At 43.9% G+C, this 21,105-nt stretch overlaps 1 protein-coding gene across 1 annotated transcript; it reads left to right on the top strand.

Annotated features, from left to right (window-relative positions):
* The first annotated feature begins 4,414 nt into the window (after positions 1–4,414).
* Positions 4,415–12,121, top strand: TNIP2 (TNFAIP3 interacting protein 2). Its single transcript, XM_083862513.1, has 6 exons — positions 4,415–4,893; positions 7,032–7,337; positions 9,037–9,120; positions 9,663–9,944; positions 10,314–10,433; positions 10,917–12,121. Exons 1-6 carry the CDS (start codon positions 4,417–4,419, stop codon positions 11,196–11,198), a joined length of 1,551 nt encoding a protein of 516 aa, XP_083718639.1. The 5' UTR covers positions 4,415–4,416; the 3' UTR covers positions 11,199–12,121.
* Positions 12,122–21,105: the final 8,984 nt, after the last annotated feature.

Raw genomic sequence — 21,105 nt, 5'->3', positions numbered from 1 at the left:
TTGAACTTCACAGATCCAGAGGCAGCAGCAGCACTGCAATAAATTCCAGTCTGCAAGGTCAGACTGAGCCAACTGGTACTATTGTGCCATGGACAGACAAAAGAGAAATTGCAAAAGTGAGACTGTCCAGGGGAAACTAAAGCAAGGCCTGAAATGGCTGAACATTAGAGGGGAGTACAAAGAGTAAGCACAGGAGGGTGAACTGCAGCAAAGACCCAAAGCATTGAGGAATAACAAAGCATAAGAGAAAGCTGTTGCCTTGCTATGGACACAAACAGATCAAGGGCCTTGTGAGAGACCCATACTAGTGTGTATCCAGTTTATCTACTAATACCCATAAGGATGAGACTGAACCACCTTAGCCCATATAAATGTGAAAGAAACACCACTTAGGGAAAAGTGTTGGGACTCCAACGGATCTGACCAATGTAATGGCTTTGTATGGCTCATCCTGGTTATTTCTGCCTTACTATGATTAAGAACATGAACCCTGGGACTTTGCCTTCTGCATCAAAACACTTTTGGTTTTTATATTCTCCAAAGCGCAAACCATTCAAAACAAAACAAAAAAACCCAAAAACAAACAAACAAAAAAACCCCAGGGAAAAATCTTACATTAGAAATAAACAGACCCCTTTCTATTTCCCTTAGCTACACTAAATATTTTCATGTGAGTAAACAGAAGACAAAGCTGAAAAGGAATGTTGTGTTCCAAGTCAGAGCCTCAGCGCAGAGAAATGGCCTCATTTGTGCGTCACAGCGATGAGTCTGTCCAGTTTCGGGAATCCCGGCAGCCCTCGGGCCAGGATCTCCGTGAGTTCACCCTTCCAGCAGCAAAACTTGTCGAACATTATATCATCAGAACATCCAATACAGTGATGTATACAAAGGATGTTTAGTCCTGCCCATGGAAGTAGTGTAAACATGCCCGCAGCTCATAATTATTGCTAATCTATGAGTCACAAAAGCATCAATGCTTCAGTTGTTCAGCATGAAAATCAGATTTTTGGATGCACATAGAGCTCTCAGGCAGCATCTTATGTAGCAGGGAGTAGGTCAGATTATTTTACAGGTTATTTTTCCCCCTTCTGCACTTCATGACCTACAGCAAAGGAAATGTGAACTTATTGCTTTTTTTCAGCCTACAGCAGCTAGAGGATCATCTACTAATTTCTAACTATTTCTGTTTAGGTAAATCACTACAAAGCAATTCTAAGACTTTTGTAAGTGTCATTATGTCACAACTTACCCCCCAGGACAATTAGTGGTGACTTAAGACCGTGGGGTAAACCACAGCTTGATTGGCTGAATGACATCTGGAGTTCTCAAGTAAAAAATATAATTTCTTACAAATTGAGCAGAGGTCAGTCTTTAGAAAATGCCAGAACCTCCCAATATGTTGTATAGTCTTGACCACACAGATTTACTCTTTTAAATACAAAGACTCATAAGATTTTGACTAATGTTAAATAGAACTACTACATTTACAAGAATTATTCTTATGCTCTCAACAAATAACTCATGCTTAAAAATGAATTTTTAAATATATATATGTATATGAACCCTTCATAAATCTAACCACATTGTTCACCTTTCTTTCTGCTTTCCTAGGAGCAGCTTCACTTCCTTTTTGTTTCTAGTCAGTATCTAATCACTTTTGTTCATGCATGCTATGATGCACCTCACACATTATAGTAAGTTGTGATGTGCACAGAATTACTTATTCAAAACCACTTTGTTAAGAGTTCTTTAACAAAATCTGAGGCTTAATTTTTCCCACCTAGGTTTAGTATCCTGTTACACCCTATACAGAGAAAGAGTTAAAATGAACTTCACCTTATATTTCATGTTGAAACCAGTACAGTATAGAAAATAAAGGGTTTTTTCTTTATATTAAGTCGTGCAGAGCATACCTACTGCTCATACAATACTTAACAAGCCCCCATGATTGCCCAACCCCAAAAGAGGACAAGGGTGTCACAGCTGCTGTATCAGCAAAGGGGTAACAGCGCACGCGAGGCAATCCAGGAAAAGCCAGGTACTACGACACACAGCTCAAGATGTGACTCACTCCTTGGCACCGCTTCCTTTGACTGAATTCCCAGGAATTCCTCCTCGTTTCAGAACTGACAAAAGGAAACAGTCATCTAAGGGCATTCCCAAGAACACGCGGGATCGGTTTCTTACTCAGCACTTACGCAGGTCAAATTTCCCTGAAGTCAGTGGTGTTTTCCTGGGGGAATGCTGGCTCTATCCAAGGCACTATTAATACACATTTTTCAGTAATGCTTAGTTTAATATACTAATACAATACTACAAATGTAACTGTATTATAAAGGATTCTCTTTGACAGCCAACTAAATTCCCTGGTGCTTGGTCTGAGGATATCACTGCCCCATCTGCAAACACGGGATGGCTGAGTTTCCTTGAAATCATTGCTAATTAATTGGCAGGAAACCAAACATCTCTCCAGTACCAGGGCTTCATCACATGTTTCTACAAAATATTTTGACAGTCAGCAAAAGCAATCTTTCTCCAAACCGTTCAGTTAGCTCTGACTGTAATACAATAATGCAAATGTAACAAAAAGTCTATGTGGTTTTTTTTTTACTTTTCTTATCTAATGTATATGAAAATGATAAAGTGCAGGTATGTTAAGGCAGAAACTTTACTTTCTTCACAGCAAAAGCAGCATCTTAAGGGTGTAGCATATAACTCTGTACAAGTAAAAAATAAAGAATTATATTCCCCCAACTTCCACACAGATTTTTTCATTGTCCTAAATCATTCAATATTTACAGTATTAGATGAAATAGCAAATATGCCAGAGACCTGTACCACAAATGAGTGCTTTACCCTTTTCTGTCACACAGGGTCTTCTGTGAAATAAAATTCTATAAAATTCAGTTGTATTTTTAGAAACAGCTAACAGACTGTTTAGAGTTTATTACGCCTACTGGTTTGGATAATTCTTAGAATTAATTACTAGAATAATTAAGGTGACAAAGTAATAAACTTCATTGGATCATGGGATAATTCATGTTAGGAGGAACCTCAGGAGGTCTTTAGCACTCACTCTGTACTTAAAATGTTTGATTACCCTTACAGAAAAACAGTTTTCCCTCTAATTGATTGCAACTTTTGCTGTTGAATTTGCACCCATTGTTTTAATGAAAGGCTGAAATATTCTATCGTGTATCTCTACCATGAGGCTCCTGATCCATCACCAGGGCGATTGAGTCTCAACTTTGAAGTTCACCATTTTTTCCTTTGAAGTTCACCATTTTTTCCTTTCATCGTGTTCCTATTCCAGTAAATTCTTCCACATAAATTATTCATTGCTATTCAAATAATGAGCAAATGTAACCTGGGACTTATTTTTGTCCTGGTTTAAGACTCTTTCCTCCCACCTGGTTCCATCAGAACGGCAACATGACATAACTAAACCAATCCAAAATTCGCTTTTTCTCCCAGCCCAGCTTACCGTACCCTATGAGAAACACTACACGAGTGTTATTCCCTGACAGTGATGTTCTTGATTAACAATCTGTGCTGCCAATAAAAGTTCTCCACCACAGGGGCAGCCGGTGGGCAGCAGTTTATTCGGTGTCCAGCAGCTGCCTTTGCTCTCATCAACCCATCTTGAGAGTATACATTCTAGCTAGTGATATGGATTTTGACGACCAAAGATTTGGGTCTCTCGGAGGTCTTTGCTAGGGAAGTTTCTCTCTCCCCTTGCGCAGGTACCGCGGTTTGTGCGGCGCTGCTGTCCCCGGTGCGGAGCATCCCCCGCCCGCCGCCGGTGCAGACACGGCACCGGGAGGATTCCCGGCATTTCTCCTCCCGCTGCTGCCCCCGGGGCCGCTGGGGCATGGAGGGAGAGCCCGGGGGTCGCCAGGGGCGGGGAAAGTCCCGCCGGGAGCCGGGAATTCCCGCGGCGGCGCCGGGAGGACGCGGCGCTCCGGGGCTTTCGCAAGGCGGGCCCGGCCCCCGAGGGACCCCCCGGGACCCCCCGCTCCGCTCCGCCGGGACCCTCCTCCTGCCCCCAGCCCCTCCTGCGGCCGCCCCTCCTGCTGCATCCCCTCGCCCGGCCGGGACTTCCCCGTGCCCCGGCCCCGCTCCCCTCGCCCCGGGTTTCTGCCCCGCCCCGGGGCCGCCTCTCCCCCGGGCCCGGCCGGGGATCCCCGCAGCGCTGCCCCGGGGCCGCATCCCGCGCTGGGCTCGGGGGAAAGGGCCGTCCCGGGCCCGGGGTTCTCCCCGAGGGCGGAGCGCCGCCCGGCCCGGCCCCGGCCGCGGGGAAAAGCGGCGGCACAGGCGGGCCCTGCGAGCTCTTAAAGGCAGAGCCTCCTCCCCCGGCGGGGAAGGCGGAAGAGCGAAGCCTCTGCCTCCGTTCTGCGCCGCTCCGCTGCGGGGTTTATGCACCTGCCCCGGCTCCTGCTCACGCTGGAGGAGACGGGAGAGACGGGAGAGAAGGGAGAGACGGGAGCCGCCCCCGCCATGTGCTCGGTGAGCGAGGCCGGCAGCACGGACCCCCTGGTGACCCGCTTCAGGCAGGTGGAGGAGACGCTGGAGAAGCTGCACCGGGAAAACAAGAGCTTGAAGAACAAAGTGCCCCGGTACAACGCGCTCTGCACCCTGTACCACGAGTCCGCGCAGCAGCTCAAGCACCTCCAGCTGCAGCTGGCGGCCAAGGAGGCCACGATCCGGGAGCTGCGGGGCAGCCTGGCCCTGGCCCGGCAGCAGCGGCAGCCCCCGGCGCCGGGCGGGGATGCGGCGGGCGCGGAGCCGGCGCGCTCGCTGGTGGAGAGTCTGCTGGAGCAGCTGGGCCAGGCCCGCGACCGGCTCCGGGACAGCGAGCGGCTCTCGGCGCGCAGGGTGGAGGCGCTGAGCCAGGTACAGCCCGGGGGGCGCGGGGGGGGCGCAGCATCACCCCCCGATCCTCGGGAGCGCGGCGGGGCCGGGGGCGCTGCGGGAATTCTGTCCCCAGAGCTGGGGGCTGGGAACAGCTGGGGACACGCGGGAACCCGCGCTGACAGCGGGGCGGGGGCTGAGAGATGTTTGAGCCCCTCGGAGCGATGCCCGCTCCAGCCCCGGGTGCCCAGAGCCACTCGGCCGGCTGGGTCTGAAGGGAGCGCCCCTTGCGTTCAAAAAGGCAAATGATAAAGTTCAAAAAGGCAAATGATAAAGTCCTAAACCAAAAACTTAGCATGGCACTAGAGATTTTCATGCACCTATATTCACAAGGAGAAAGAAAAATAGTAAAAAACTCCCTGATTTATCAGATGCAACAATTTTGTTCTCAAAGATAATCAGCTAATGCCACGAAGTTTTTGTTTAAAGTGTTTTGTTTAAAGTGCTCTTAAAAACGGATTTTTCTGTTGACGGTGAGGTAGCACCTTCATATTTGAAGAAGTAGCTGACAAGCCTGGATTGTATGGAGATAGATTAGAGAAGTCAGTACCTTTCTTGACAGAAAAGAACCTGAAAACTGCATCCCTCCCCATCCAGCACAAGTGCTGTTTTGGTTACTGTCATTGAGACTTTCCCGGGTTCAATCTGAAATGCTCAAAGATTTTTAAAGCATTTATTTCTAGATGAAGCTACATGAAGTAATTTCCAAACTGGGCAGCAGTACTTAAAACTGAAACAAGTGTTTTTGTCATAAGTAATCTCTTGACCTAATGCTTACACAAAACATTTTCCACATATGACACTCACCTAAAACACATTTTAAAAGTTAATGTTTGGAAATTTGTTAGATAATCTTACTGTCACTTTGCAGACAGATGACAGCCTGTGGTATCTGAACATATTTGAAAGGCTGATGCTGAATATCTTTAAAGGGGAAGTTTAGCACTCAGCATGACCCTAAAGAATTTAAATTTCAGTAATAAGAACAAGTGCTGTTTATCTGTTTCAGATGTTAATATTTATTTCTTGAAAGAATGAAATGCTATGCCCAATCAGAATGCTGAAATTGGCACTAAATAATAACCAAATAAAAAAGACATTTTTGTGAAGCCAGAGGCCAGCAGTGGGCTGGCAAAGAGTGATGCCAGTGATTTACAGCTCAGTTAGCACTCCTGAGAATGGAATGACAGAGCTGAGGTTGTAGCAGTCTCATGGTCTGCACTGGCAGCCAGAGATCCTCGATTCTGGAGGAGCAGTGCTGCAGATGTTTCTGGTATCAGCATCTGCTGCTTCTTGAGGGTGTGTAAAAAACAGCTTGTTTGTTTACAAAGTCAGGACCGGTGCCTTCCAGGTGCATGGAGTTACAGGTGGCTTGCACCAGTCACCAAGCAAACCTCTCCCTTCTCAAAACACCTGCAGAGGTGTTAATGCAGAGTGGATGATCCCACAGAGCTGCCAACAGGACAAGGAGAGGCAGAAACAAGGTACACAGTTGTTTCCCAGGGCTCTGTCAGACCCTCTCATGTACCTGGGAGTCAGCTGTGGCCAAACTAGAGCCACTGCTGCCACATGGATTTTATTTTCTGCTTGTTGATCCTTACCTTACCATGCCCATCTGTTCCTAGGTGGGAAAGTTGCTCTGTGTGTCACCCCTGCTTTGTCCTTGTGACAGTGCCAGGCAGTGAATTCACTGGATTTGATGACTTTATAGTTCCTCTTTTTCTTTTGAGGAAAATCTCTATTATCTGTTGGTTTAGTGTGCAGGACTTGTAAGTATTTTTCAGTCTCCACAGTTATTCAAGTTAAATTACTTTGTTTCTTGTTATGGTTGCTGCTGTACAGTCATAAAATCTTCCTGAATTTTTGCTGCTTGTTCCTCCATTCTACTGATTAGAATGTGCTTGCACGGCTGCCTGAGCAGTTCTTGTTTGGTTGATCCAACAGTTCCAAGGTCTTGTGATCATGCGGAAACAAAAAGGATCTATTCTACTTTTTAGGTACTTTGCAATGAGTGCAGGAACAGTAAGGAATTACTTGCAATATTGAAGTCAGTCTTAGGTATATTGTGGCTTTTGAGTTTATTTTGCTCTTAAACAACCTCCCCTCCCCCCTCTGTTTAGGAAGTGCAGAAGTTGAATCAGCAGCTAGAGGAGAAAAATGGAGAGATACAGCAGATGATAAATCAGCCTCCATATGAAAAGGAGAGAGAAATCTTACAACTGCAGAAGACCTTGGCAGAGAAGGAGAAGGCTCAGGCCACCAGTGATGTTTTGTGCCGTTCCCTCACTGATGAAACTCACCAACTTCAACGCAAATTGGCATCCACAGCAGAAATGTGTCAACATCTGGCAAAATGTCTAGAAGAGAAGCAAAGAAAAGAGAAGGGGAATTCAGATGACCAGATAGCTACAGAAAGATCTAATCAGGTATTCTTACAGCTACTGTGTGTGTCTTTAAAGTCTTACTAGCTTCTGAGATGTTAATTACAGTATGATAGCTGTAACTGGGGAATGGTGAGAAAAAGCCCTTTAAATAATTTCATGTAGGGTGTTAAGATTGCCATGGCAATGGTAAATAATTCAGTGTATCTGAAATTTAGGATGGAAGAAGTTGTCTACCACTTCAGCTTTGGCCATCTCATCATCACAGGCTTTTTTTGGAGAGGAGAAGAACTTGAGAGGTTTTGTCCAACCTCAGCAATTCCATGATTACAGTTCTTCCTTCAATATACAAGAGACAGCACCTACCTTATACCACCCCTGCTTCTGTGCAGCACTAGATGGTGCTGTGATTTTGAAGCTGATCTCTCCTGATTACTTGTTTAAGTATCAAAATCACAAAACAAAGTAGAGAGATTTCAAAGTAGTATTTATATTAAGAATTCTGTGACATGTGGTCTTCTCGGGTCAGGGTTTGGCTTTGCACACGTACTATAGACCCACAGAAAGTTGGTTGGGGGAATATGAGTCAAGGTGTCTTACCTTCTTTTTTTCCTCTGGGATTCCCCTTGGCCTCTGAGTGCAGGGCAGTGCTTCTCTTCAGGAGGGATGTTAAAAAAAAAAAGGCAAAAAAAGTGCTTCATAATAGGACAGTGTCAGAAATGCTACTGCAGGGCACAAAGAAACACCTAGATTTTGGGGTACTTTGCTGTTGAGGCTTCAGTTAAAGCTCTCAGCATGGGGTAAAGGTAGATCATTGTTCTGTTGTTACAGAAGTCCTGATGGCTGAGAGTCATTAAGTAATTCATTAAAACAAAAAAAAGGAAATAACATTAGCAGTGCTGCCTCTAGTAACAGATCAGAGCATTGAGTAGGTTGCTACAGACAGTTCTCACGAAAAAGAATAATTCTGACTTATGTTCTTACTGCTGCACCGTGGTAATGCTGTTTTTCACATGACCACTCATCTGTGCTGCTGTGATGAACTCTACACATACTCACGTCTGCTTTCCCAAACGTCCCAGAAGTGTTTCCAAAGAAAACTTACATTAAAGTTACTTGTAAGAAATAGAGGTTGAGTAGCTAGAAGAAAAAAGGACTTTTTAAGGGACTTAAAGCATTTGGCATTATCATATTTAACATGTAATTGATAGACAGGAAACTTGATTGACTTTGATATATGCAATAAGAAGCTAACCTTGTACAGTGGGGACTTCCCTCTTGAAGAGGAGAAATTTCAGATGCCATTACTAGCTGATTCTAGGGAATTTTGCACAAAAGTGTTCTATATTACTCATGTACACCGGGGTTTTTTTAAGCAGATGTCACAACTGTAAAAAAAGGTATCATTTTAGTCAATTATTTAGCAAGCAGGGTTTTTTCCCCTCAGTAATTTCTTCCTAGTACTGGCCAAAATTGACAGTAATAACAAAGCAAGATGAAGGCATATCTGTGCCTTTGTCATGCATTCTCTCACTCCAGACAAGTAGTTTTGCAAGGGGTTTGTGTAAACTCAAACTCTGTTTTCATGAGGTCTATTTAATAGCAGTACCAAGGTCATAAAAACCTAGAGATATGTCATTAAACATTACTTAAAAAAAAAGATTACTTCCAGTTAAAAGCACAGCCAAACAGCATCTGAGATTTTTATGTTAAAGTAACACCTAACTTTATCTGAAAATTACAGCTTTTAGACAATGAAACTTCACTTCAGGCTCTTATCTGCAACCTACGAGAGGAAAACAGGATGTTAAAACAAAAAGTAGCTCACGTGAGTACTTTCATTTTGTTACATATTAATATTTGTTAAGTATTTTGTATTAGAGTAAATTTGGAATAGATAAGGTCTGGTTAATCTAACTACATGGCAGTTTAAAGCAAGAGAGTTTTTCTTACTCCTTTCAACATGGCACATATTCTGTTCCCTTAGCTAATTACTGCATAATTATTAACATACTGGAGTTTTGTTGTTAAAAATACAGTGGGAAGAAGAAACTTTTCATGTTCCTTCCATGGATCAGTATTCCACCCCAGAGGAACAGCACTGTGCCCAGGGTGAACACTAACCAACCTCTCCCTTTCCACATTATTTAATACTGTCCCTTAGGACTGGGAGATGGGAAGGCTGCCCATGAAGAGTCTGCACAATCATCTCCTGCTCTCCTGTACAGTGACTTACCCACCCTCAGGGGTCGAATCAGTGTGTTAACATGATCCCCTAGAGAATTTTGGTCCTGCACAGATAGACAGCCTATGAAAGCTTGGAACTTTGTGTCTTCCTGTTCTTCATGTCTCTCCCGGATAAACTTCCAGGTGGAAGATTTAAACGCAAAATGGCAGAAGTACGATGCCAGCAGGGACGAGTACGTGAAGCGACTCCACTTGCAGCTGAAGGAGATGAAGTCACAGCTGGAGCAGCACCACAGTGGAACTCCAGCACAGAGGAATTCTGACCTGATGCACAAGGAGATATTCCGGTTAAACAAGCTCTTGGAAGAAAAAATGAATGAGTGCGTAAAAACCAAGAGAGAACTAGAAGACGTGAAGAAGGCCAGTGAAGGAGATAATGAGCGCATACAAATGCTGGAGCAACAGGTTATTAAATTTCTTTTTCCTAGAAATGGGAATTCTTAGTTTCTTCCCAGACCACTGAAGTCCAAGAGGGGAAAAAAGGATCTGTTTTTTGGACATTTGCCTGTCGGTGCACATTTGGCTATATAGATACTGAACAACACAGATTTAAAGGAAACTTTCTACTTAAAGAACCCCATGCAGATCTGCTGGCCTTAATACAGACTATGAAAGATCTGTAAAAGAAATACAAACACCTTTGAAATACAGATACAATGGAGAAGATAATACTGAGATTCTGGGAATAAGTAACAAAGGAATCAGTCTCAGCTTTTCAATCTAACCTGCCAATGCTGTAATTTATAAAATATTAACATAATAATTCTATTTCAGGTCCTGGTTTATAAAGACGATTTCACATCTGAAAGATCAGACAGAGAACGAGCACAGAGTAAAATACAAGAACTTCAGGCAGAAATTGCATGTCTGCAACACCAGCTAGCAAGAAGACAGGTAAGAAAGCAGCAGGGTCCTTTTATAATTTAAGCACGTCAATGAGATTTGGGACTAAAATATATTTTTAAATATATTTAAAAAATATCTTGGTATTTCTAAAACAGTTTCAGCTCAGTGCAGCTATCAAAAACTTTGATTGTTTCATAGTCACTTCTGGTGGAGATGCTTCCCAGTTCAGATATAATACCCCTTTCCAGTAATTTTTTCTTCTACTTTTGGGTCAACATAGGAAGGGTGAATTCTTAGAAGGCAGAGGACAGCCATGACTCTTGGCATTTTTAAGTAGCATGCTGACTGTATTCTGTGTTTCCTACAAACCTTCTTTATAACAATATTAACACTGCAAAAACTGATTAGTAATTTATTTACAAGTCCTCAGATAAATATTTGAGTGGTGTTTCAGATGAAGGTGATAAAATATCACCCGTTAAAGAATATTTTTTTTTCATCTTTTTCAAGAGCTCTTCTTTCTCTTTCTAGGACTCAAGAGACACAAGCAGTCATTTCAGAGTTCACACTGGTAACCAAAATCATTTGTATGTTCAGACAAATGTTGAACATCTACGAGGCAGCAGCCCTGGCCAGACAGGCACGAGAAGAACAAACTCACAGTCTGAACAAGCTTCTCCTCCTGGGGACAATGGAAACTTGGGATCTGAAGGCAGGGCACAGGGTGAACTCAGATGCCCTCATTGCATGAGGTTTTTCAATGATGAACTCAGTGATGAATTCCTCAAGCATGTTGCTGAATGTTGTCAGTGACCACAGGATATGAGGGGTGTAAGTCAATCACTACTTTTATAGACATCAAACTTGCTTTATACATATCTCCTGCAGTCCTAAAACAGAGTAATTCAAATGGAGAGCTCTGGGGAATTAGGAGGATGAACAATATCTACCTCTTGCTCGATTTTGCCTTCTCTTGGACTGTGTGAAAGGCTTCAAGAGAAAGCAAAGTGTTTTTCTGAAGAATTATTTTTGACAGCTACAAGGAAGGCAAGTGTAATGGAGCTTCTACTACAAACTAAACTGAAACCTACGGTGGTAGTTTAGTTTCAGAGTGCAGCTTGACTTCATTTGGGTCTAATTCTCTACCACAGTCTGATGGCTTGTGAAAAAAATTACTGAACTTGAAATTTTCCTCCTCTTCCAAAAAAATGTAGGCCGAAGAACAGGAAGGAACATTTGGGCAGAAGATAGGAAAAATATTATTGTGCTTTATCTGGATTAAAAGTGAAAGTATTTTCTAAAATCTTGAGGCTGAACTTTCAAACATCTCATCTGAAAATCCTTCCATTTAACTGAAATCAGAAGAAGTGAAGAAAACATAAAAGGGCTGGTTATTGACTAAAACTAGCCTGCCTTTTTTGCACAGAAACAAGGTACAGGGATATTTATATTGTCTGTGCCATAAGTATCTATATCTTACAGATTTGTAAATGTGTATTTGTGTAATTATTGATCATATTCCTATTTGACCTAAGGATTATTTTTATAATAAAAGTGATTGTGCATTTGCTTTACTACATTAGTAAAGGGGTCAAAAAAATCTCTTTTGGTGTAAGTATTTAAATGTGAAATAGTAACTATACTAAGGGCTAATTAAATGTCATGGTTTCAGATATGAGTTATTTCATTACTTTAGTGATAACCAGCTTCTCAGACTATTTTCAAACATGTTGAAAAAAAATCACTCCTCATGTCTGAGTGGAAGATTGACATTTCAGAGGCACAGGAACATATTTAACCCCCTATCCTGCCACACACATGACTATGTCAATGCTAACTTAAATTTCTTCTTATCCTGTCTGCACTGAAGAGACCTTCAACAAATAGCAGGGGGCTGTGTTGGGAAGGAGTATCAGTAATTAAAGTGTACAAATATAAGAGTGCCAGAGTTTTTTGCAGCCTTGGCTCCAGGTGTTTCCCACCGTGTCAGAGCAAGAGTTAAGGATGGGACAGAAAGTAAAGGCCTAGTGCAACCATGACACTTCATAAAGAAAACTTATTTTGTGTAAAAACACTCCTGTCTTCTGCTTTGCTTCATTCCCTGTTCCACATTTCAAGAGGAATGTGGATGTTTTTCTGGATATTTCCTTTACAGGATCCTGTTCTAGCCCCAAAGGAAGATGATGGTTTATGCCACTGTTGTCTCAGGTGGGATATTACCAAAAGCAATGCCTGGGCCATTGCATGCATCAAATACTATCAATCTAATCTACAACTGCAATCCTGTGATTTACTACCAGCTTGCTTTTCCCAACACAACATGCAAAAACATACAGAAAGTGTTATTTTTTCTTTTTTTTTAGTAACCATTTTTTACATTGCCTTTTAAGGTCTCAGAGATCAGATTCAGCCCAGAGAATATAAGCTGAGAAACATGATTTAACTTCCTGTGGCATAAGCTAATCTTATTTTTTTGACTGTTCTCATTAGACAAGCCTGGTTTACAGTTTCAGTGTACATCAATGTGATAATGCCAGTGATTGATAGAGCAAAACAGGGACTTGATTTTTGTACTGATTCACACTAGAAGACACTTAAGAAAACAAACACAACAGTAAAGTAAGTTAGGTCTTGACAGTACCTTTTTTTAATTGCATTGAGATGATGACTGCTTGAACATATATCAGAAGCTGAAGTCTGCTATAGGTTTCCATTTATGTTAATCCCTGTGGGTGTAGTTGGATAGACTGACCTAGAACAAGAAATAATAACTTCTAATAAGAAACAGATGCAGGAATTAGATAGGAGAATATGCAGTACACAAAAATTAATAGTGCCTATTCTTGTGAATTGAAATTCTGTGAATTAGTCCCTAGTCAAAGCAGAGGTTAGTTTCACACTAATCCTGGGAAGGGAGAGCACTTCAGTGCTGGGAAACTGGATATACTCCAGCAAGGACAACACTGAACCAACAAACAAAAACAGGTGAAGTTACAGATCAAGCACAGATTACAGCTACACATAAAGCGATCAGTGCAATAAATGAGGATAGGCATTTGACTAACTGTGGCAAATCTAGGACAGATTTGCTGCTTTTCTGTACAAAAATGCCTCTCTTCACAGCTGTTTGACTTTACCTCTACAGAGGTTTTTGGGTTTTTTTTTTTTCCCCAGCTGGTAAAAAGCATGACTGTTTCTTGTTCTGGCTTAACCAAGAAATGTTACACTATGAAGAACTACCACTGTCTTACATGCAAATGTTTGTTTCAGATGATGGGCCATAAACTGTTGCTCCTAAGAAAAGTTGTCTGTTATGCAGTGCTTTGACTTTTACACCAAATTCACTGGTAGGTCTCTTGATAAAACACTACAAAACCTTTACCTGCCACCTCCTTGCCAGGCAAGGCACACACACCAAGGCATCCCCAGCAACTGCCACCACCCCTACCTTCACAAGTCATATTTCTCAGCTTGTAGACCAGAATGCATAGAACCTCTCAGCTCCACTATCCCAATGCTGAAGTGAAGGTGGCTGTGATTTTTCCAGCATTTTTGAACCTTGTAAGTTAAGAAAAGCTCCTTCTGGTCTCACACTGGAGCTCTCTTCTTTTTGGATGGTTGTCCAAACAGAGTGTCTTGCTTGGTTGAATAGTAACAGCAACCCAGCTCCTTTCCTAAAAGAAAGCAATAAAGGCATAATGAGTAAGAAGGTAACTGCATGCAGTGAAAGGAACTACAGTAGCATAAACTTTGTGAACTTTCATTATCCATTTGTACTACACTGGTTCACTGAAACACACATCGTCTGTAAAACTGCAGAAAGACATCCTCACACAAGAGACTCTTGAAATCATAGAGAAAAACTGTCTGACTGTATGGATGGGGCTCAGTTCCTTATTTGCTGTATTGGTAACAAAAGGCATCCAAGAGAAATGAATCCTATTTTCAAGCAAAGTTAATGCCTGTTTATTCATTCAGGCGAGCACTGCCTGTACTGCAGTGGCATGCCAATACCAGACAGAAGGCAGACAGAGACACTGCAGTTCCACAGAGGCTGAGAGCAGGCAGGATAACTGGCTCTTCTGGGACTTGTAGGAATGTATAACATATTAAAAGCTGCCAAGATGGATTTGTCCAATTACCCTCATGATTAGCCCCTTCTTCTAAAATTTCTCCTTCACCAAATGACTGTTCCTCAGTTTTGCTCTCCAAACCAACCTGAGTCCAGACCCAGAGCAACTCAGCTCCTGAGGATCTGTGTCACCTCACCAGCAATGAGATTTTCAGACTATAATCTCCAGCTGCTGGCAAGCTTGTTCTCATTTCTCCTGGACCTAATTATAATGCACTTTGCTTGGGATTTTTAAGGCTGTTTACTAAATAACCATGCTGGTTGCCATGCAGAAGTGGGCCCTTAGCACACAATCACACCAGCAGCTGTAGGCAACACTGACTCACTGCATCTTAGAAAATACAAATGCAAGAAGCCTCAGAAGTTGGTACCTACCCCAAAAGCCCCGAGGGATAAAAGATCAATAATAATGCTTTCTCCTGTAGCATGGGCAGTGCAGAGCCTAAAAGTTTCCTCAAAATAACATGCAACTTCTAAGTCAATGTCTGCTTCAGGCTTCAATGATTTAGGATGTCATATCTTTTAAAATAAACCTTAAATGATGCCTCAAGATAACATGCTCACTAATAATCAAACCAACTACAAGAATAAAATTTGTTCAAGAAGCAGATACCTATGCTCTATGCTTTTTTTTAAAACTTCCATTTCCTGTGGCTGTGCTGCATGTGTATATATAGAAAGCAAGGGAAATTCCAAACAAGATGCCACACCATTATACTCAGAACAGCAGTGCTTCTCATTCTAAAAAAGGGAAGTCTCAAATGCTTTTTCTACAAAATCTATGTGAATTCAAAGTATGCTGCAGTAATATTTCATAGTACCATGCTCCAGTAGCTATCAGCTGGGACACAGAGAGTGTTACAGCTAAAAACCTAAAGTGTAAGAAATGCTTATGAAGCACTAGTTCAGCCCAGCAGGACCTCAGCACAGCAATGGGATATAAAGCTAAGCACTCCTGCCTTCTTACCTGATGCCTCAAATTCTTCTTTGAGGGCAGAGCACAGCCCAGCACCCTCACTGGAGTGTTCACTGAGGCAGCCTGTCCTAGGGGTCAGGGCTCCAGCAAGGTCAGCTGGGGATTTACAGAGTGCTGCAGGAACTGCTTACACACGAGCTGCTGGAAGCACCAGCCATCCCAAGTGGCACAGCACTTATGTCTGCACTCTCACTGCTGCTCGGTGCGTTATTCCCCCTTCTTGTTAGTCCACTTTTTACCCCTCCTTTCACACTTGCTGGTAAGAGGGTGCAGGAGCACTCCACAATATGTGAAGGGTGTATGGTGTCAACATTGGTCAACAGCGTCCCTCAGGAGCGTGAGATATTCCCATGGCACATGGGGCTCTGGTATGGAGAACACCAAATCAGATGGGCGGTTAAGAGAGGTGATTTCAAATGGGTGTTTTTGGTGCCTCCTAGAAGTGTGTACTTAACCCCACTCATTGCCTCACCACCCTTCCCCAGACCAACCCTCCAGCACACCTTCTGGAGACCTGGCTGATGGCTGGGCCAAGCAGGGCAGCTGGCTGCTCGTGCTGACCCCCACCTCCTCAGGGTCACAGGAACTCACCTTGCCTGAGGCTTTCACTCTCTCCTTTCTGAAGGAGTGGGAGGGAGGAAAGAGCAGTGGGACCCTCCTCCCCCATCCTGCACTCATCAAACCTCTTTGTCAAATCTGTCTTCATATAAAAAGCATTTTAATTCTTTTTTTTAAACTCATAGGCAGATACCTTGGTTACACACAAATATTACAGGTCATTTATACAGAAGGGGCACCAGGCAGCCTGGTGTGTCCCCACCAGCTCTTTGGCCAGCACTGGAACACCCCATGCCTTGCTTAGTTTTTTGGTTCCTTCTGCAGCCAGGCTTCCTTCAGTCATGTCCCAAAATTCTCCTGCACAGCCAAAGTGGCACATCTGAATGGAACAGTGAGTTTCTCAGCTCCACAGCAGTCTGGACTTGGGCAATATCCAATTACCGAGGGCAAGGTCATGAGCTGTCATCTCCCTCCAGCTGTGTCCCCACAGCCCTCCCTGGGCTGTGCCAGCTGCAATGTCAACCAGCCAGCCACCTGCACCCACCACCTGGGCCCTGGGCTGGGAGGAGAGCCAGAGGCATACAGACCAGCTCTGGGAGCAGCCCCACTGTGGCTGGTCCCACTCACAAAAGCCTGTTTGTTTCCTGCCCAGAGCAAAGCAGGAAGGAGGTCTCAGAGCATGCTACAACAGTGCAGGGTCTCGATCTCTTTTAGGACTCACAGGTGGGGTGATAAGAGATGCTCAGATCTTGGACTAATTGAGCCCAGCTGATACAACAGGGAAAATGAGCAAAGAAAAGAGCTCAAATATGCACAGAAGAATCAGCCCTCATTCTATCACTACCACATCTCAGGGAAATTCAGACCTCCAGAGAGGCATGCAAAGGTCCACAGACATTCGAGGAAAAAACATCACCTACCAAGAGAAAGTGGGAGCCAGTGGGATGTGAAGTGACTCGGGTGACACACAGCTGAGCACAGTCTAATAGAGCATCCTACTCCTCTTTCCCACCACCTGAGCTTGCCCTCAATGATGCAGATCTAATTTACTGATTCTCAGCTCCTCTTCTGACCTCAGCACTGAGCACCTGCTCCACCTTCTGCAAGGCCTGTTCTTACCTCCCCAGGTGGAATGACAAGGCTTGTGTCACTCCCAATGATAGCAGGCAGATGGGAAGCAGACATCTCTGGAGGAAAAGGCATCTTCCTTTCATCCTGGCTGCTGTCATAAGGGGTGTCTCTATCCTCCAGTCCCTCTCTCCTGAGCACTCTACTTACTGATTATCGGAGCCCACTTTTGCCCAATTCCAATCCCAGTCAAACACAAAAATGGTTCCTTGGTGTATTCACCATCAGTTCAATGTCACGCAGAGCCTGTGACACCGGCCAGCCCAACTGAGTGCCTCTAATCACCAAGCTTGGCCCCAAAAGCACCATGCAATTGCCCTCCTTGCTTGTTTGAGTGCCTCTTCTATTAAAACAATGAGTTGAAAGGCATTTCAGCTCCAGCAGTAACATCACTTTCCCCTGTGGCACTTTTTCAGGGCCAATCTTCTTGCAAGAGAGACACTCCAAAATAAGCAGGGCATAGGTGGGGCCTGGTGGTCTGCTTGGCCCAAGGGGAGGGGTGTCTGACAGCCCAGGAGGTTCCTACCACATGCAAGCCAGGAATGGAGAGGATGGCTCTGGAGCACCTGCCACTGAGCAGAGAGGATCTGGAAAGGGAATAAGGTAGAATTTCTTTTAAAGAAACACCAAGGCGAAGATATGGAGTAGACAAGGGTGTTCCAGAGAATAAAGTCTGTGGCTGAGACCAGAAACCAATGTGGGGTGCAGGCAGGCTTTCCCCTCCCACACAAGATCCATTCTTTGATAACCAGGTACGGAATCCCCTAAACTCTCGGCATGGTGACAGCTCCTGGGGACAGTGGAAAAAATTGATGAGCACAACTACCTTGTCACCCAAAGAATGAGCAAAAGAGCTTATTTTGTGAACTGTTTTTAGGCTTTGTTTTGTTGCACCTACACACACTGGTTGCGTGGCACCACTCCCCCTCCTTCAAAATGTCAGTCTTCAACTCCTAACAATAACCACCGTGGGGGGAAAATAGTGTGTGCTGGCCAGGGTAACTCCTGTGCAGTGGGGACTGTACTGGTCTGGCCTTTCTCCTCAACTCAGGTTGCACCCACCTTTTAAGTTTCCTCCTGGTGGTATCTCCTTTGATAGATCGTGGGCAAATATTAATTTTTACCTCTGTAGTTTCCAGGTGACTCTCTCAGGGAAAGTTTAGTGGAGCTTTAATCTTCCTGAAATGGCAGCAAGACTGAATAACCACTTCCTCTTAGCACAGCTGAGGAACTTGAAACGTGCAGTTGTTGCAAAAGGGTGTGAGGACACTCTCCCTCCTGCCTCTGCTGTACTCTCCTGCGTGCACCATTGTCACTTGTTACACACACTGGGCAGTAACAAGGTTGGGAAACACTTGCGCAGTTAAAGCCACTCTGGCAGCCTGGAAAGGCAGGCAAGTGCTACCTTTCACTCCTCCCTGCAGCCAGCTTGTGCCTTTGCATGCCCAGCAGCTGCAAACAATCTCAACCAGGTAGTCACCACAATCTATACCTGGACCTCTTTCATAGCCTGGGCAACTGAATGATTTTGAGCCAAGCCCCAAAAGGATTGCCTGCACTATAGGTACTTGCAAATATTTTTGTTTTGCTGCAATAATGCAAAAACAAGTAGCAAGAACAGACAATAACTTGCAACAGGTGTTCACAAAACTGGTCTCTTAGATTGCTCTGTCCCCAGAGGGGCACATAATGTTCTCAGCACCCACAGAAAAGAACTCCAATGCCTGTAATAAGAAGTTGGGCTTGTGTAACTCTTCGGTAGATCTTCTGAATCTTTGAGCAGCCTTCTATACGGTGGGGCTCATGTTCTTAAAAGGGTGAATATTAAAATGGCTCATGTTTGACTGACTTCCAAAGTTCCAGTTTCCTCTAGGCAACTTTCTACTTAAGGAAAGCAGAGGGCTGTGACTTAAGTTCTCCTTGTCACTTGCTAAGTGACAACACAGGGGCAACCCTGAAGTGTTTCTAGAGATGGTGCTAACACAAGCTTTGTGCAGAGTGCAACTGTTTTGACACCATTCCAATGAGACAACCCTGTAATTTAACGGAAAAAGCCCTGAGCTGGATACACTAAAAATCTCAGCCTCAGGTCACCTGTACAAACATTTTGTATTGTCACAGGTTACAGAGCCTCCATTGAGGCTCTTCTTTCCATAGTTTTCCACATTATTGAACAGTTTATCCTCCCCTGGCTCTATACCTGAGTTCTCTTAGCCAGTTTTTGCCAGGACCAGCAAGTTTCCTCCGTGTGCATTTTTTGGCATCCACAGATTTGATGTGCCCAGGCTGAAGAGGCTACTCTGGGCTTTGATGCACTGCTGTAGTTTAAGGTTGTGCACAGCCACATTCAGAGATAGTATACTGGAATAATGATCATGCAATTTTTAAAGTGCACTATATGAATAACAAAACACAAACACCCACCACCTTTGAAAGCTATATTGACTAAAAATCCCAGCTATAGAACACAGAGCAAGTCTCCAGTACACCCAGCCTCATCCTATCAGTTGCTGTCCACTAACAGATGTGGTTCAAAACCTGCCTTACTCAAAATATATCAACACATCATTAGCACCTATTTCCAAGCAGGCATGGTTTGAATGGTGAAAGTTCAGCTACAAAGGAGTTTAGGGAGCACCTGTAGTGGCAATACAACCTGCAAGTCACCAACAAGCTGTTGAAGGCTTCAATGCACCAAACCAGTACAACTTGTAGGTACACAGCTGTTTATCCTGGTGCAATTACTCCAATTCCTGATGCAATGGCTCATGAGTCATAATGAGTCTTATCTACACAAAAGGCTGACAGTCAAAGCACATAACAAATTCAGACTCCAGGGTAAGCAGATCCTTCACAGTTGAAGGCCAGAATCTTTTGGAAGTAACATCTGTGGACTACAGGTTTGGAAAATACCACATTGTGTGTCCTGGAGTTTGGGATTTCCACTCCAGCTCTGTAAGCGAGAGGCCAAAGAGGGAAAAGGATAATATAAACACAACAAAAGGCTATAAAAGCTTATGGGTTTGGAAGCCAAGAATGACCATAAAGGAAGGGACTTTTAGGAAATAAACAGCAGAATATCTTTTAAGCATCCATTAAATCAATAATGGAAAATTCTGCATGCATGCAAGAGTACTTCAGAGAAAAAGACAAGGGCATGGAGCCAGTACCTAAAGGAAACACAGAAAGAAACTTACTGGAACTTCTGAGCAAAGACAACAGGTCTAGGCATGAATTATTTGCCTAAGCCAAAATTATGACTATCAGTCAATGGAAAGTTTTCAAAATTCACAGAATAGCTGAGCTTGGGAAGAGGAAGGCCTGAAGATCATGTAGTTCAACATCCCCTACTCAAAGCAGGGTCAGCTAGAGCAGGTTGCCTGGGGCTGTGGCCAGTTCAGGTTTTGACCGTCTCAAGGATGAAGAGTCCACAACATCTCTGCTCAACCTACTCCTGGTTCAGTCACCCTCAGAGTATAAAAGGTTTTCCTTATGTTTAAATGGAATTTTACATTTCAACTTGTGCCCCCTTGTTCTCTTGTCACTGGACACCACTAAGAAAAGTCTGGATCCATCTTCCACACTGCCCCCACATCAGGCATTTACACACATTTGGAAGATCCCCCTGAATTTCCTCTTCTACAGGTTGGGCAGTCCCAGCTCCCACCTCTCCTTGTTTGATGGATGCTCCAAGGCCTGAACTATCCTGGTGGTCCTTTTCTGGCCCCTCTCCATGTCTGTCTCATACTGGGGAGTCCAGAAGCAGACTGCTCCAGATGTGTCTCCCTGGGGCTGAGCAGAGGGGAAGGATCATCCCCCTCGACATGGTGGCAGTGCTCTGCCCAACAGCTGCCACCTTTAGCACAAGGGACACGCCATGAACATGACTCATGTTCAACTTGCCTGCTGGCAACTCCTGGGTTAAT

This window comes from Zosterops lateralis (assembly GCF_965231275.1).
Source record: "Zosterops lateralis genome assembly, chromosome: 5".
Classification (NCBI taxonomy): domain Eukaryota; kingdom Metazoa; phylum Chordata; class Aves; order Passeriformes; family Zosteropidae; genus Zosterops; species Zosterops lateralis.
Note: the sequence above shows the minus strand (reverse complement) of the source record. Positions and strands in the feature narration are given on the sequence as shown.

Coding starts and splice junctions, on each gene's coding strand:
- TNIP2 (XM_083862513.1), top strand. CDS start 4,417: ATGCACCTGCCCCGGCTCCTGCTCACGCTGGAGGAGACGGGAGAGACG. Junction 4,894..7,031: donor GGGTGGAGGCGCTGAGCCAG/GTACAGCCCGGG, acceptor CCCTCTGTTTAG/GAAGTGCAGAAGTTGAATCA. Junction 9,945..10,313: donor TACAAATGCTGGAGCAACAG/GTTATTAAATTT, acceptor ATTCTATTTCAG/GTCCTGGTTTATAAAGACGA.